General features: G+C 52.0%; 4 protein-coding genes across 4 annotated transcripts; 3 read left to right on the top strand and 1 right to left on the bottom strand.

Annotated features, from left to right (window-relative positions):
* Positions 1-5,607: 5,607 nt before the first annotated feature.
* On the top strand, positions 5,608-7,395 carry QC761_105600 (uncharacterized protein; the record flags this gene model as incomplete). Its single annotated transcript, XM_062873814.1, has 3 exons — positions 5,608-6,060; positions 6,119-6,792; positions 6,847-7,395. Exons 1-3 carry the CDS (start codon positions 5,724-5,726, stop codon positions 7,393-7,395), a joined length of 1,560 nt encoding a protein of 519 aa, XP_062736891.1. The 5' UTR covers positions 5,608-5,723.
* A 141-nt stretch (positions 7,396-7,536) lies between these two features.
* On the top strand, positions 7,537-8,712 carry QC761_105599 (uncharacterized protein; the record flags this gene model as incomplete). Its single annotated transcript, XM_062873813.1, has 1 exon — positions 7,537-8,712. One exon carries the CDS (start codon positions 7,537-7,539, stop codon positions 8,710-8,712), a length of 1,176 nt encoding a protein of 391 aa, XP_062736890.1.
* Positions 8,713-11,444: 2,732 nt separating this feature from the next.
* QC761_105590 (uncharacterized protein) lies at positions 11,445-13,691 on the top strand (the record flags this gene model as incomplete). Its single annotated transcript, XM_062873812.1, has 4 exons — positions 11,445-11,579; positions 11,639-11,708; positions 11,771-13,100; positions 13,162-13,691. 4 exons carry the CDS (start codon positions 11,445-11,447, stop codon positions 13,331-13,333), a joined length of 1,707 nt encoding a protein of 568 aa, XP_062736889.1. The 3' UTR covers positions 13,334-13,691.
* Positions 13,692-15,976: 2,285 nt separating this feature from the next.
* QC761_105580 (uncharacterized protein) lies at positions 15,977-16,427 on the bottom strand (the record flags this gene model as incomplete). Its single annotated transcript, XM_062873811.1, has 3 exons — positions 16,149-16,427; positions 16,052-16,082; positions 15,977-16,015 (listed from the first exon to the last, which is right to left on the bottom strand). Exons 1-3 carry the CDS (start codon positions 16,289-16,291, stop codon positions 15,977-15,979), a joined length of 213 nt encoding a protein of 70 aa, XP_062736888.1. The 5' UTR covers positions 16,292-16,427.
* Positions 16,428-16,649: the final 222 nt, after the last annotated feature.

Here is a 16,649-nt window from a genome sequence, read left to right as displayed (position 1 = left end):
CAGGCCGGGGCTACTGTCCCGTGCCTACCTTCCCTCTGGGTGATCGCCTCAGCTGCCTTGGAGTGGGAGATTGCGCAATCAGACGACCATGGAACGTACCAGATGACGGGGTGTCATCGGAGTTCTGGTGTCAAAGATATACTGACTTTGAACGGCAGGTGCGCACAGTCCTACCAGACTGTAGGGAAGCTAGCCCATCCCTAGCCAGAGGTCACAGGCGTGTCTGGTTGGCAACTGCTTTCAGTTGTTTGAAGCAGCAGTGGGGATCATGTCTGGTCTGGTTGGCTCTAGCTCGTCCACATGTGACGTAGTCTATCCACCAGAGTTCCCTGAGATTTTCCTTTTTATCTACTCTCTCTCTTCACTCTCATATCCTTCCACTCTCTTTCTTCTCCCACTCATAACCACAGCTCTTGCTCGCCTCGCGTGGCCAGGAGAACAAGCAACTGACGGGGGAGCCCGAGAGAATCGACTCACCGCCTGGCCACGACTGCTCAATATGAGCAGTCGGGCCGGGCGGTGAGTTCGACATCGTCGGCACGGTCAATGGTGCGTATGTTTCCAACATTCTTCTCCCTTTATTGGTTCTTGGATTTTCCTGGTGTGCCAGATCTGCCTACCAAGCTCGAGTCTTCAGCGAAGACTTTGCTAACAGCACAGTGTTTGAAGCGGCTGGATTGGGTCCAGACAACCAGTCCAAATGAAGCGGAGCTGTGAAAATGCCGATCATGTTGGTAGGATTCCCCTCCATTCCCCAATAATGGCGGCGTGCTAACCTTGCTGGCATTCAGGCGTCCACTTCAACCACCACTTCAACCACAGCCAAGAGCTCGCGTCGTCTTCCGCGACATAGACCATGATCAATACTTCCTCCCGCTCGCGCGCGATGTCATGCTTCCCAGGTGGAAATCTGGACACCATCCCATCACGGCTGGACATCCCGCTGCCTCAGACAACCGACCCAGTCTTTTCCAGTTGAGAATGGTGCTCTTCTCGCCTTCTGGAGAACAGTCCCAGACTGTCCACCTATGGCTCCATCACTACATGGCGGCCCTCTGTTGCAGATCACATTGCCTTTCCGGCCCGCAGCAACAGCAATAACAATAGCAACCGGATGCAGCATCTCAACCCCGTGAGTCAAATTTAGGTCATTGTGGAAAGCAGGAGCGTCATACCGGAACATGCCGCGGACTTGTGTGTTTAGAGCAGAGTTCCATGCCCGAGAATCTTGCCCGTGTGACATCAGGGGAACGCCAGCCTATGCAACTTGTACGTGGAAAGGAACTCTTTGGTCTGCACGAGTCTTTCACAGATGACAGCAAGGCTGTGTTCAAGAGCAGAAGGGCTTGAGGAAACGGTGGACCATGAGCGATGGAGACGGTGGCAGGTTGGAACATTATAACGATGTGGCAAGTGGGAGTGGCTAGACTGATGCTCAATAATTCAGAAGCTTTATTAGCACCACTGTTGTGTTCTGCTTTCTTGAGCGATGATGTGATGCAGTGTATTTAGACGTCAAGGCATGGATACCCTATACATGCTGTCAATCCAACCGGCGGCTCGCTGAACCCGTGAATATCGGCATATTTGGCATTTGGTCAGACAGGACATGGAAATTAGTGACGGTGGAGACCGTATTCAACCACCTGGTTCTTGTTAATTCGCCCATGTTACTTGCATTATTGTCAAAGGTGAAATTGCAAAACTATCCTGCCATGATCCAATCCAAGCCCAACACCATCCTCCTAGAGGCCCATTAATCACCGTTCGATTTGCCCCGGAGGCATGTTGAGCATGGATTCAGATCCCTGCCTACCAACAAGAAGCAAAACATAAAACCACAGCAAATAACAGACATCCATCATGGTCCAGCCTTGATGTTACTCATCCCCAGTTCAGGACACCTCTCCCTCCAGTCTGTCAATCTTCTCCTGCCTCCGCCACCCCTTACTGCTCCACTAGATAACAAAACACACATGTTCTCCGCACAACAACCTCCTGTTTCGAGACTGTGTCGAATATACAATCGGCGTCCTGGCAAGGGCCTTTTTCACATTGGTCTTTAATGACCCAGACATGTCTGTTGAAATTGTTTATGTCTTTGACGTGACCAACACCCTTGCCGGGGTGGGTGTGTACGGCCATGACCTTGACGCACATGATGGTGATTAGGTGTATTTAAAGTGCTGCTGACGGTGGCACAGGGTTGGGTTGATCGAAGGTTGGGGAGGTGGAAGAATGGTGCGGCTGGTTGGTTTGGTTGTTGCGTTTGATGATTGTGGAGTGGACGGGAAGTCAAGCAGACTGGAGAACAACGAGCCTGGGGGCCAGAAAGAGGGTAGGCCAGAGGGTGTTTATGTAGTCCATGGTTTTGGTACCTTGATGACTGAACTGATGCTTGCTACCTTGATGACTGGGGCAAGGAGTGAAGTGGGGGGGGGGGAGGGTCTGAGATTGTGTAGAAGGGTGTTTCGTAGGAGCGCTGTTGGAGTTGGGATGGACTGTTGATCGCGGGTGCGGTTCGTGAGGGGGACAAAATCCGGTCTCCCATGGCCATGGCGGTGTCTATTACCTTTGTGGATGGGGCGAGGCGGAAAGGGGGGCTTCTGACATGTTGCAAATCTCGCTCTACAAGCGAATGTGTCGTGGGAGAGGCTGTAAAGTTGCGATGGGTGCGACCGCCGGCAGAGACAGGTTTCTGCACGCCATGGACGAGGCAATTTCTTGGATCTTGATGGCTCAGGCTATGAGGAGGATCTGACACGGTTACAGGTACTGGTAGAGGCTATTTAATGAGGAGGCGTCGTGAAGTTGCAGTTGATTATTGACGGTAGTAGGCAGTCGGCTAGTTAAGGGAAGCTTTACTATTTAGTAGTTGCCACTATCTCCGACCTTGATGGCTGAGGTTATACAGAGGGAAAAGCTGACACTTTTGGGGGTATCGATGTGTGCGAGGATGTTTATGGGAAGGAGCTGCGAATTTGCGATGAACTATTGATGGTGGGTGGCCAGCCTGGGAGACCAAGACTTCTTTGTGTCATGGCTGGCACGCGGCAATGAGCTCGATCTTGATGGCCAGGGTGACAAGAAGGGAGACCTTGGTGTTTATCTTACTTTTTGCTTGAGTTGCTGGACAAAGCGAGAGGACAAAGTGGGAACGCGTACACTATTGACAATTAATGGCTGGGTCAGAGGGGAGAAATTCTGTTTCAGAATGAGGGTGTGCCCGAGGTGCGGTTGGAGATGCTTGACAGCACGTCGGGTGCCTGGATCACATCAGGAACTCAGATGATGAGATGAGGCGGTCGAGCATGTGTGGTGGCTGTGTGTTCAAGAAGTGTTTGCAACGACACCGGTAAGCACGAGCAGCTTCAGATGATATTGAATCCACTCGAGCTTTGACGAGATGGAAGAACTCGCGTTCTTAGTAACAGCTATCATAGAGAAATAGTGCTGGCGAGGATAGTTTCGTTGCAAGGCTCGAGTTATTTCTTGTCTATGTGAATATGATTCTTTAAGCCCAGCCCTTCCTGAAATGATAACTACCCAGTTGCTTCCAATATATCCCTTAGCAATGGCACATGATGTAAACCTTTCTTGCTGTTCTCGTCTTTCCAATCCTCATGGGGTGGGTACGGGCTACATCCGATAGTAGCTGTTGCAGCCTGATTGGAGGCAGAACCAACCAATGGTGAAAATTTGTTTACTCTCCTGATGACAGGAAGAGCAAGTTCTCGTGGGGCAAGTGACCGGAGTCACTATCTCCTCCTGCCCAGCAGAAATCTACCAAGACGGCCGAAAGGGGTTGGCTTTTTCGAACCGGATACGCCAGACTGTGAATATCCTCTCAGTTACTGGGTTCCTCACCCCCCTGAAGGAAGAATCCATTTAGCATTTTCTCAGCACTGTCCCCATCTCAGCTTGACTTACCGACGCTGTATACCTCCTCTACCTCTGGGACCACTCTACTCGCGCGGCTGCGAGTTCTCATCGTCGGCCAGATTGCCCGGGTCTTCTTTCTCCCTCACGCCCCCTTCCTGAGAGCAAGAAGGGCAAAAATCGTCTCGGTCGACGAAATTTGTGTGGGTCTGCGAGACCATTCCTTCTCCATAGGCACAAAATAGTGTGTCATCAAGCTCGTCGGCGTACTTGCAGGCTCGGAATACTGTCCAGGAGTATCCGTCGTCGTTGTTGGGATCAAGAGAGATGTGGCCACAGATGTGGCGGACTCGGGACAGGAGACACATCGCTTGTTTGAGGGATTGACTGGGTCGCTTGGCTAAGTATGATTGGAGTCAAATGGTTAGCGGGTGACGCAAGATTGAGACGAGGGAAACGGATAATTGATAGCAAAACAGGAATGGGGAACAACATACAGTGGACAGTGTCGGTCGAGGAAGCCAATCTCAGATTGAAATCGAGTGAAGTCTATAATATTGATTCCACAAAGCTCAGTGATTGTCAAGAGAAGAGTGAGCAAAACGGAACCAGCAAGCCTTGGCTGAGATGAAGATAACTGGGAAGAATGGCAGCTGATAAATCTAGGAAAAACAGTAATAAGTTCTAGGTCTTAGAGGTAGGTCAGGAAGGAAGGATGGAAAAGAAGGAAAGAAGGAGGCGCACAACCCCGATGTAGAAGTGGTGCCAGCTGGTCAAGCAAAGAGCAAGGAACAAGGAGCAGTGTGCCGAGACAGAACCAACACGGAGGGCAAGAGTCCCCGTAAAAATGAGACCTTTGGGTTGGAGTAAGAGCTTCAGAATAGCCGTAATGGAAGCGATGGTCTTGGTACAGATCCTAGGCAGTTAGCATGTTATATCTCACAGCTCTCCAGTGACTTTTGGAACCCCAGATTTAACATGCAAAATTGGGATGTTGGATATATAACTGCTCTTACATTCACGAGGTGATTGTCAAAGCTGGTCAGTCTATCTACAAGCCTCCTTTGGTCGATGTAGTGTCAGACAGACTGCCAGCTGCTGGATATGTGGTTTTTCTAAGCAAAGCACTTGATCTCAGAAATTTAATCATACATTGTAACTCATCGAAGTAGCCCAACTGCTTTTCTTGTGGCAAGTGAAAGTGTGAGGCGGTAAAGAGATCATTATCACATGCAGCATGAGGTCTCTTACCCATTTTACAGTACAGCATTAATCCACATGGTGATATGGTGTCTCGTGTCTTATTGCCGATGAACCATTCCATTCATGTTGTTTGCTCAATTATCAGGAGCACTGACATCCCGCTTTGAACTCATGATCCTTGTTGACAAGCATGCAGCGTGTAGCATTGTGAGCTGATATATAGGAGATACTTACTGTAAAGCGTCCCAATAAAAAAGCATGCCATTATCTATTCAAATAGAGCCCACCACAGATGTTGAGATTTACAGATTTGCAGTCCTCATGATCATCTGTCTAGGTAGGACCTCTACATCTCCAGCTTGCTCACAACCGCCTGAAACCAAGTCATGCCAAGCTCACGCCATGGCGGCAGCTCCCGCACCACCCCCCGATTCCGAGGCGTCAGGTCCAATCAAGATTACGTGCTAAGGTCAGGAAAGCGGGGACTGCTGGGCCCCAAGTAAACAGCCGCCATTTTGAACGAGTCATCACATTTGTCAACATCATTACATCATCCCAGCTTTTGACTCAATCGTCCATTTTCAGTACATTCAAGAGCACCGATCCATACACAGTACCAAGTTGTCGTTGGCCACAACGAGATGGCATCAGAAGAACCAGAACGCCGGCCTCTGCTGGCTGCAACAAGTGGCGCATTGGATGCTGGAGTCGCCGGGGCGGACACGCGGCAACGCACAGGTTCAGGGGAGGAAGGAAGAGGAGCAACTGGGACTTTTAAACGCAATCTCGGCACTCTGGAGGCTTTTGCAATTGTCATCAGTATTGTGATCGGAAGTGGCGTGTTCACCTCCCCTGGCTCTATTGACACCAATGTCCCCTCTCCCGGTGCGGCTCTCGTGATTTGGTTTGTGGGTGGTGTATTGGCATGGACTGGAGCTAGTACTATGGCGGAGTTGGGGACTGCTATTCCTGGCGAAGGTAAGTTCAGGTTGGCAGGATGACAGAGGTCGAGCGAAGATGCTGACTGTATGATCAGGTGGTGTACAGCCGTACCTCAAGTACATATTCGGTGACGTGTTTGGTTTCCTTGCGGCTTGGACCTGGGTAGTGGCAGTGATGCCCGCAACATTGGCCATCTTGAGCATCGTTTTCATTGAAAGCATCTACTCAGCTGCCGGAGTCACAGATCAAGGGGGCACCCTCCTTCACAAACTGCTTTCGATCGTCGTCCTTTCTGTCATCAGTGTCGCCAATTCGATCAGTACCAAGGCCAGCACAAGGCTCAATAACTTCTTTGTCGTCACAAAGTTTGTCACCATCGCCGCGATTGTTATTGCGGGCGTTGTTGTTGTCATTTTGCAGCTCGTGGATCGGAACCGAACGGTGGGTGGTGGTGACTGGGTCAAGCAACCTTGGTTTGGATATCGAGACAGCGTCAACCCCGACGGCAGCGTGACGCATTGGGCCGATGTTACCCAGTGGGAGCTTTTTGGATATCTCTCCGCTGCTCTTTACGCTGCTCTGTGGGCATATTCTGGCTGGGACAAGGCGATCTACATCTCTGCCGAGCTTTCATCACCGGCGCGCCAACTACCCCTGGCCATTAACACCTCCATACCGACCATCATCCTCTGCTTCATCACAGCCAACGCAGCTTACTACATCTTACTGCCATGGAATGTGGTTTCAAGAACGGATAGCGTCGCTGTGGTAAGTTGATACCCTGTCAAGTTGCTGTTGTCGAAGTCATGCTAACGTTTGCAGACGGCAATAACCCGACTTCTTGGTCCTGCCTTTGGCATCCTTGCGGCTGTATTCATCTGTCTAGTGGTTGCTGGTTCTCTCCTAGGAAACTCATTTGTGGCCGGACGTATGGCGGTCGCAGCAGCAAATCAGAACTGGTTGCCCAAGCCACTCAGCATTGTTGGGCGCATTGGGTTTAAGCCGGAGGAGCGCGAAACGACGTCGGACGCCCCAGTCAACGCCATCATCGTATCCACAATTCTCTCCTCGCTATACATTTTGCTTGGAAACTTCAGGGCGTTGCTGACTTTCAACGGGTTGGGAGAGTACACGTTCTTCTTTCTGACGGTTGTAGGGGCTATTGTTCTCAGGTACAGGGAACCGCAATTGGCTCGGCCATATAAACCCCTTATTGCCATCCCAATCGTGTTTGCGTTGGTCAGCGGGTTTGTCGTTGTTCGCGGAGCTGTCTTCGCGCCTGTTCCCGCCGTTGTCTTGGTCGGGTTATGGGTAGCGGGGTTGGTGTTTTACTTTGTCCGTAGGCGGTACCAAGAGCGGGGGTTGGAGTGAGGGGAAACCGCAGGCCGAGCCGCCAAACGTCCTCCGCCCCTGTATGTATAGCAGGATAAATTCCTTTCTCAATCCACGCATTTTGACAAAATCTTACCAACCCACGGCCCCACATTATCCAGCATCATAAACTCTCAGGTCATGGACAAGATTCAACGAGGAGTTGCGAGGTCACGCGCACTCTTGCCTCAAATAACGCACCGACCCTTGCCTTCCGGCGTGAGCTACCTCCACTTTGGAGACTACGGAACACGAAATGCTATGACGAAGCACGAGCTTCAGCGGCTCAAAGACCAGTTGATAGAAGCAAACACAAACCCACAAACAGGCCGCCAGTTGTTTCTCCCCGCCTTTAAGCCCCAGACTCTTGGACACCTGGAACGTTCTCAGGAGCTCCTTACGAAAGAGGGCAAAGCAGATGATTACGCATGGCTTGTTTCCAGCCGTGTCTGGGAAGAAGAGCGTAAAGGATTGCCAAAATTGCTTGTGCTCGCTTCACCTGGCTTCAAGGTTTTCAGTTCTGGCCATCACCTGATGGAAATCAAGAATGGCTCCCCGGAGGAAGTCAGGGAGATCTTCGCCCTCTGTGCTGAAGTCATGAGTCTGATTCGCCGCAGCGCCATATTGGTCATGGGCAAGATCCACGGTATTGCGAGTGGCGCTGGGGCACAACTCGCCCTGGCCACAGACGTTCCTGTTGCGAGCAGGTCTCTCACCGAACTTTGGTTGCCTGGCGCTGACCTTGGCCTTCCCTGCACAAGTCCTGCTGCAGGACTGAGTCGTGTTCTAGGCACCCGAAGAACCTGGCTTGAGCTCGCAAAAGGTGGATATGTACGGGCGGGCTTGAAACTGCATGGTGTGGAGGTTGATGACCCTGCCACCAAAACTGTGGAAGACAAATTACAGTACGAGCAGCAGGCAAATATCCTTTTTGAGGGACCTCCATCGTCGGAGAAATCTCTGCCTCGTAGATCCGCCGAGGACATTGTGCGACATCGCCTATCGCTGGACCACCTGGTCTACAGGTTGGCGAGGCGACTCACGAAGAGAGATACTCAGCAAACGGCTATCACGAAGTGGGCGTTCTGGACCCAGATTGGTCTTCGAGGTCAGCCTCACATCAACGCTGATGGCGTCGAGGTTGACGGCTGCGGCGGGGATGGTTTTGAGGACGCCGTTGCGTTTGCTGGCAGAGTCATGGCATTGCACTCACAAAGCGAGGTCGCCAAGGAGGGAATATCTCGGTTCTTGCAGGAGAACGCGATGCGGAAGCAGACAAATAAGACTGAGGTTGAGATGAACGAAACCACGGGGTAGTTCCTGCGAGGCGGCTTTATTTGGACAGAGAGAGAATGTGAGGTTTGAGGAACAGCCGAAAGGGACCAGTTATACTGAGCCGGTTGTCGAGTAGGAAGACACCCAAATTCGACGGAGCTAGATGTCCGATCTTGTACGTGTGGCGGAATAAATGTTACCCTCACTCTTCTGCTCTCCTTTCCGCCTCCCCGGAGGCAAACCCACCTACCGTAACTGAGGTGCTCCAGCCAGGCCTAACGGACATCGGTGTTGAGTTGGTCAACTTTTCCTGAACCCAACGGCAAACCGGCCACCCACTCTCTTCGCCTGGGCAGAGATTTTCCCCGAATGGCTGCAACACACTAAGCTTGCCCAGAATAGGGGTCACCGACAGACGGAGCCACCTAGGGACGGGTACGCGATGCATGTCCATCCGTTAACGATGGCTGGAGCCACTTGCCACCCCAGATGTTCCTGATCTCTGCATAAGCGAGGTTTGTTGCTGACGTTTCTGGGACTGACCTTTCGTTGGGAGGAAATCTTGGATCCTCTCTACATCTGCAAGAGATTCCGCTTGAGACCTCACACAACGGCTCAATGTCTGGCTGGTCGCCACCATTTGGACGAGATCTTCGTCATGATCTGGAACCCAACCTTTGAGGATATTGATCCTCCATACCTCGGCATCACTCAACATTGGTGCGACCACCTTGGCACAGTAAAAGCTTTTTCGACTTCCTGACCATCATGACCGCCATATTTCACATGGTAGCATACACCGTCCCACCGGTCCTGCTTTCCAGAGCGGCCCCTTGCTTGGCAAGGTTACGATGGAGTAAGCATATGGGATTTCTGGGGTAGGGAATGGAACCAAGACAAATCCACGTCGTCCCCTATCCCTGCCCTTCATGTGTTGAACCTCCAGCTTACATGGAGAATGGCACCGTAACAGCGGCTACCGCTGATCTATTCGCTCTTGGGTAGCGTGCTCCAGAACAGCATCACAGGCGCCAAGCTAGGTTACCGAGATTTCTACCCATCGGCCGCTGGTCAAGACTTTTTTCTCTGCTTGGAGGCTCTTGGGTAGGTAACAAGGGGAGTTTCACTGTGAGACGACTAATGTTGTCAAATGACAAGCCTTGACTACCTAGGTACTGCGTATGTTGCGGTGTACAGGACTTCGACAAGACCCTCTTCCTGACAGCTTGACCTCAGGACATTAGAAAGCGTTGATCACGAACTGTCACCTGCTCCTAGCAACTGTTGAACCGGATCCCGCCTCACAACGATCCGAAAGCCCCATCTAGATGCCGAATAGAAACTCTCCGAACTCGCCAAACCAAAACAAGTTATCAGATCATCGCGTGTTCCCAAGGGCGCAAACGGTACACTCGTTTGGAGCAAAATCCCGTCCAAGAATATGCAGCCCACCAAGCTTCGCTACACTTTTGTTGCCGAACGTTCACAACAAACATCACACTCCTCGCAGGCGACTCGTCTATCGTGAGGAGAGATGCCTTATTCGATCAAGCACTACACTACACTAGACGAAGCACCAGCGGAATATGTTTCCTGGAGGCCGGGTCTGGAACTGCAACGGTCCACACGTTGCCCACTGATACCCACCTGGAATACTGAGAATCTGGTGTTTAGCGCCATCCTTCCGGCTCGTCTATGCACAAGGATGGTCCGACTTTACGGAACAGCAGAGCAAATCCACCCGAAGGCCTCCCCGGGGGGTGAATTGGACACCATGGATTTGTGGGATTTGTTGTTGTAGTGGTGGTGAGTGGGCCTAGGCCAAAAGTGGGACCCGGAAAACGTGCAGGCGGCGCGAGCCTGTAGTGATACCCACCTCGGACTAGCACGGTTGGGGTGTTTTGGGGTAGGGGAGGCGAGACGGCGGTTTTGCTTGCGAGTGTGCAATTTGTCGAGTTGACCAGTGCGATCTATGCTTGGTCAGAGCAGAAACAGGGACCGTGGATGGAACATGTCCGTGGCCGGGAGAGGCATAATTCAGGGAGGGTCACCTAATAAGAGGGGAGGGTTTGGTATTTGATATTAAACATTGGACGTCAAATTTGTTCTGGTACCAAAGATCTGGAATCATCCTTTTTTGTCTGGGCGCTGAGACAGGGAGGACCACACATCCACAATAAAAAAAAGCCGTTAGTAGTGGCCGATGGTTGCCACACCCTACCTAGCTAAGCTCAAGGAACCAAGGCCCGGAAGCCGTCAAGATCGTGGCACGCGTTCAGGTCACGCCTTCATGTTTGCAAGAGGAACTCGGGAAAGCAGAGGCCACTTCGCGCGAATTTGAAAATCCACCTCAACCCCCTGTGAACATGGGGAAATCTAGGGAGCAGATCCGGAGAAGCCTAAGGCCCCTATTCAGTCGGAGAATATCTGGTCAATCATAATGCGCGCCAGGCGTTGCATCCTCCTCCCTCCCAAAAGAGGACCTCGGAGGAGGGCACTCCGAGTCCCAAAGCGGACAGGAATGAAACCTTGGCTGGTGTGAGGCGGCATCTTACAGGGCTTACTTACATGGAATCTTTTTGATATGGCCTATACCGAGATGCTACCTACCGCTCGACCATGTGTGTGCGTGCCATCCCTTTGATCCTTAAAAGGTGCCACTGGGGTCCCCAACTTTCTGGATTTGACTTCTCTTGATCGTGCGTCCTCACGACCTCCCAGCTTGAACATCTTCCCGCCAAACCAACAGTCCCAGCTTGGACTCGACCGCGAAGATGTCGTCGCACGATTCTTCTGACGAGAAGCACGCTATCTCTCACAGCGTTGAGAAGGCGCCTGCTTCTCCCGAGGTTACCCTCACCAGTGCCGGCAAGGCCAAGAAGGCAAAGAAGGAGAAGGTGGTCCACAATGTGAGTATTGGTTCTTGTACTGCTGCTGTGCTTGGATGAAGATTGACTGTTTTCTCTAGGCCGAGCTTTATGCTGCCATCCAGGAGGCCAACATCAACCCATACAGCAAGGAGTCACTCAAGCTCTACTGTCAGTATTTTCCCCCATCATCTGAGGGGTTTCGTTTTTGCTGACATAGTTCCCTGTTACAGTGTCCGTCTTCATTGCCTTCTGTTGCGCCTGTGCCAACGGTTACGATGGCTCCCTCATGACCTCGATTATCGCCATGAAGTCCTACCAGGCTGTCTTCCCCGTCGGTGACACCGGCCCGCTTGTCTCGGCTATCTTCTCCCTCTACACTGTCGGTGCCATGGTTGGTGCCCCATTCGCTGCTATCCTCTCGGATCGCTATGGTCGTCGCGTTGGTATGTTCTGTGGTGGTGTCGTCATCAACATTGGTATGATTATCATCTCCACAGCCATGACCACCCCCCAGTTCATCGTTGGTCGCTTCGTTCTTGGTCTGGGTATTGCCGTTATGACCGTCGCCGCCCCCGCCTACGCTATCGAGATCGCCCCCCCACACTGGCGTGGACGTTTCGCTGGTTTCTACAACTGCGGTTGGTTCGGTGGCGCCATTCCCGCTGCCATTGTCACTTTCGGCACCAACTACATGGGCAACAACTGGTCGTGGCGTGTGCCTCTGATTCTCCAGTCTGCTGCTTGCGTGCTCGTCATGGGTGCTGTCTGGTTCTTGGATGAGTCTCCCCGTTTCCTGATGGCCAACGGCCGCGAGGAGGAGGCCATCGCTTTCCTTGTCAAGTACCACGGCAACAAGGACCCCAACTCTGCCCTTGTTAGGCTTGAGGTTGAGGAGATGAGAGAGGGTATCAAGCTCGACGGTATCGACAAGGTCTGGTGGGACTATCGCCCCCTGTTCCTCACCCACAACGGCCGCTGGCGTATGGCCCAGGTGCTCATGATTTCCATCTTTGGTCAATTCTCTGGCAACGGTCTCGGTTACTTTAACACCACTATCTTCCGCAAGTTGGGTGTCACTGAGGTTCCCCAGCAGCTCGGCTACAACATTCTCAACCAGGGCATTTCCGCCATTGGTGCCCTTACTGCCGTCACGCTTACCGACAAGATGCCTCGCCGCAAGGTCCTCATCATCGGTACCACTCTCTGCTCCTTTGCTCTGGCTGCCAACTCGGGTCTTTCCGCCGTGATTGCCAACCAGGAGGCCGAGAGGGGTGAGGGCAACTTCGACCTCAGCTACGGCAAGGGTGCTCTCGCCTCTTACTTCCTCTTCAACGTTATTTTCTCGTTCACCTACACTCCCCTCCAGGGTGTCATCCCCACCGAGGCTCTCGAGACCACCATGCGTGCCAAGGGTCTGGCTGCTTCCGGCTTCATCGTCAACGCCGTCTCCTTCATCAACCAGTTCGCCACCCCCATTGCTCTCGGAAACATTGGATACAAGTACATCTTCGTCTTCGTCGGCTGGGATTTGTTTGAGGCGCTTATGTGGTACCTCTTCGGGTATGTTTTTCCTGTTCTCCGTCCACCTAATTACACCTTGCTAACCACCTTGTTTCTACAGCGTTGAATCCCAAGGCCGCACCCTCGAGCAGCTTAACTGGGTCTACGACCAGCCCAACCCCGTCAAGGCCTCGCTCAAGGTCGATAAGGTCGTCCTCGCTGACGATGGTACCGTCATTGAGACCGCCGCGAGGGGCGTTTCCGGCAATGCTGACCGCATCGATGCCATCTAAGCACCATCCCACGATATTACGAGGGTTTGATGAGATACCGATGGGTTGTATTTGTGCTGTCGCAAATGGGTTGAGTTTTTGATGTAATCTAGGTGTTCCCAAGCGGGAAGATGGTCGGCTATGGAGCAAGGTGCATGATACCAAACCAAATCTGCCAACTTTGAGGATGCTCAGATGGTATTTACGAATAATAATGTGTTGAAACAACTTTTTGCTCCTTCCTCTGATGTTTGTGACGCGATGATGTCTTTGGCACCGAAATCTCGCATGTGCCTGATGCCGAGCAGCCCAAGAAAGACCAAGACAAAAGGCCACGATGTCACGCTGGTAGCGAAACGGCTACGCTAACAAGGGGAACAAGCATTTCGCGCTAGGGCGTCGTTAGCGGGTGTAACCTGAGACCTTTAACGGGAGGGACCACCCCCATGGGGAAGAGGATGCCGGAGCCGCCTGGGGAGCGAAGCGGGCGCTTTGCTCCCAGTGCTTGTCTGATGGATGACGAAGAGATTTGTTTGTCATGCGTGTTCAGTGGTGGGATAAAGAATCTTCTTTGGATGAAACAGTGGGATGGTTTCTCCATCTGAAGCTATCTGCTCCTTCATTTTGATCATTTTCATTCAGAGTGGCTCTCAAGCAGATGGGACGTTCAATGATAGGACGATGGTGAGCTGATGAGAAAGGCCCGGCTGACGGCCCGCGGTTTCCACGCCGTCGTTTGTTCAGGTGCAGCAACGGCCCCCTGTCACTTTTGGACGACATGCATGCTGCTCGGCTTTGGGCTTCCTATCGTGGGCCGGTCCGACTTCGTGAGGCGCATACATGATGGGACCAGGAATTTTTGGACGGGAGGGGAAAGTGCTCATCATTGCTGTGCCGTGCGATGGCATTGAATTGGGTTGTGTGGTAATTGGGTATCTATCTAAATTGTGAAGCTTCGACTCATTGATCTTGAACATTTCATACATTGATCATATGTCTTACTCCCACATCCGCCTCGCCCGTCATTTTCACTTCTCCAAGCTGTGGCCATCCTGATCCTTCAACCTGGTGTTTTCCTGGACCCTTTGATGAATCCTGCCCAACAGGATCTCTCTCACCTTCCACAGCTCAAACACCCTGGCACACCACTCCACATCCCCCCTCCACCTCTCAAAATCTCACAGCCGAGGAAGCCAGAACCCCATATCCGCCTTGGTCCCATCTTCACACCCCAAACCCACCGCTTTATTGAACTCTTCATAGTGCCTCACCTGCCTCAGCACCATCCCCCTTATCCTCTAAGGTACTTCATGATCTTCCCAACCTCCCAAACCGGCAACGCCAGATGATGCATGGTCGTTTCCCCAACAAAACCTCCACGTGTCTCCTGTTCATGTCACGGGACGTGGTGGTGTAATCGCACACCGTTCATTGCACTGGACATGTACCAAATTGAATTCGTCTTCGGGTGCAAGTTGGAGTCGCTTATTGTGATGGTGGTTGTCGTTTATCGGGAGTGGCCCTTGGCGCTGCAGAGTAAGAAAGTGTGCTCGGACGGAGTTTGTGGACTTTGCGATCAATTTTACTACTAACATTGAATATTCTTCAGAAGACCCTTGTTAGGTAGGCCAAGATGTACAACCAACCGACGGACTGCAATTAAAGCTAAGCTCAACGTCGCTTCCGACAACCAACTGGCCGGATCGTGGTTCGCTTGCTGGAGGCGACGGGACAAGTTCGGCAAAGTTGCCTTGGGGGGACTGGGCGCAGGGTGGCTTAGACAACCTTATTCAACTTCGGGAGAAACATCATTAGGTACAGAAGGCAAGTGTAATAAGGTTGAAATTATTGGTGTTCTAAGTAAACGTCAAGTGCCCGGTTTCATCTCTATCTGATTCTGCCTCATCCGCCCCATCCTCCTCCCCCTCAATATCCCGAGTCAACAGTAAGGATAGATCCATGTCATTGTCAATGCGTCGAAGAATGTCAAGAGACTTCAAGCGTGCTGTAGCCACCACAAGCACAAGCACTGATACCAATCAGGGACTGGCACCGAGGATGCCTGGTGGATAGCCGCATCAAGATCAGGTTCATCGGCGCCGTCCATCTCATCTTCCTCCGCCTCAGCATCGGCCCTGGTGCCCTTCCACGCCACAGGAGCACCCCCAATGTTTGGGAGAAGCTCAATGTCGGGGATGACACCCCCCCCCCCGACACCGACCACACCATCCAATCCTTCAAGATTGCCTCCCCTCCGCCATGGTGGCTGTCGTTACCGGCAACCACCGCGACAGGAGAGGAGGATCCGTCGAAGGTCGGTCAAGAAAATGAAGTTGAGGAAAGGCAGGGAAGAGAAGTGATAAGGCGGGTTTTTCTTGTCGCATTCGCTCGAGCGATTGTCTCGTTAGGATAAAACAAGAGACCCGCAAGTCAAAAAGACAATGGGCCAGAAAGCCTGTCCACTGACTATCAGTTTTGACCGAAATCTCGGTGGACAGAATGTAGCATACCAGTAACCCAGGCGTGGCGCTGTGGCCAACCCGCCGTCCTGTGGCAGAGATGGCTCGACAAGTTCGATGTTCTTGATCCATCAAACTGTTCTTTGGCAATAATAATGTGATGGTGTTGTTAGCTTCGCATCATGCCTATTAAAGATATGTGACTTCACCTCATGGACACCCTGTATCCGATATACATCTGCAGCTAGTGCTGGGAATATCGACGGTCATGTACACGTACTTTCCCATCTTCGAGGCGGTGTCGAGCATGGCTGCTCGTCTTCTGAGTGTTAGACTACTTCGTGCCATCGGTAGGCAGTTATAGACAAGGAACTTACGATCGACTGGCTGGCCACGTGGGCAGAGCAACAAAGCTTAGGGCTCGTAGCAGGTGAACGGTCGGGGTCGGATGTGTTTGATTCGAATGTGTGAGATCCAAAAGTCTCTTCAGTGCTGTTGAAGTTGAGGTTGCAGTCGACATGATTGATTGACTAGGTTGCGGTATGGTATGTTTGGGGTGAAGATGATGAGACGCCAGTGTAGAGGTGCGAGAAATGGTGGTAAAAGAATAGAATATGGATAGCAATGTGTGATAGAGCGATGGGAGGAAGCAAAGTTGTTGGAAGAGGGCTGGAGAGAGACAAGCAGAAGATGGAGAGAGGAAGAGGTGGGGAGAGAGAAGTGGTGGGTTGGGAGAGAAAAGTGGGAGCGGACAATATTGCAAGTGCTGGTTGGCTTATACCATATCGTGGGTGGGAAAGAACGGAAGCAGTACTAGGTATCCTCCTATGTCCCCTACTACCCAGACTGACGTACCTACCCTGTGGACCAGCGCGTGG

This window comes from Podospora bellae-mahoneyi (genome assembly GCF_035222275.1).
Source record: "Podospora bellae-mahoneyi strain CBS 112042 chromosome 1 map unlocalized CBS112042p_1, whole genome shotgun sequence".
In the NCBI taxonomy this organism is placed as follows: Eukaryota; Fungi; Ascomycota; class Sordariomycetes; order Sordariales; family Podosporaceae; genus Podospora; species Podospora bellae-mahoneyi.
Note: the sequence above shows the minus strand (reverse complement) of the source record. Positions and strands in the feature narration are given on the sequence as shown.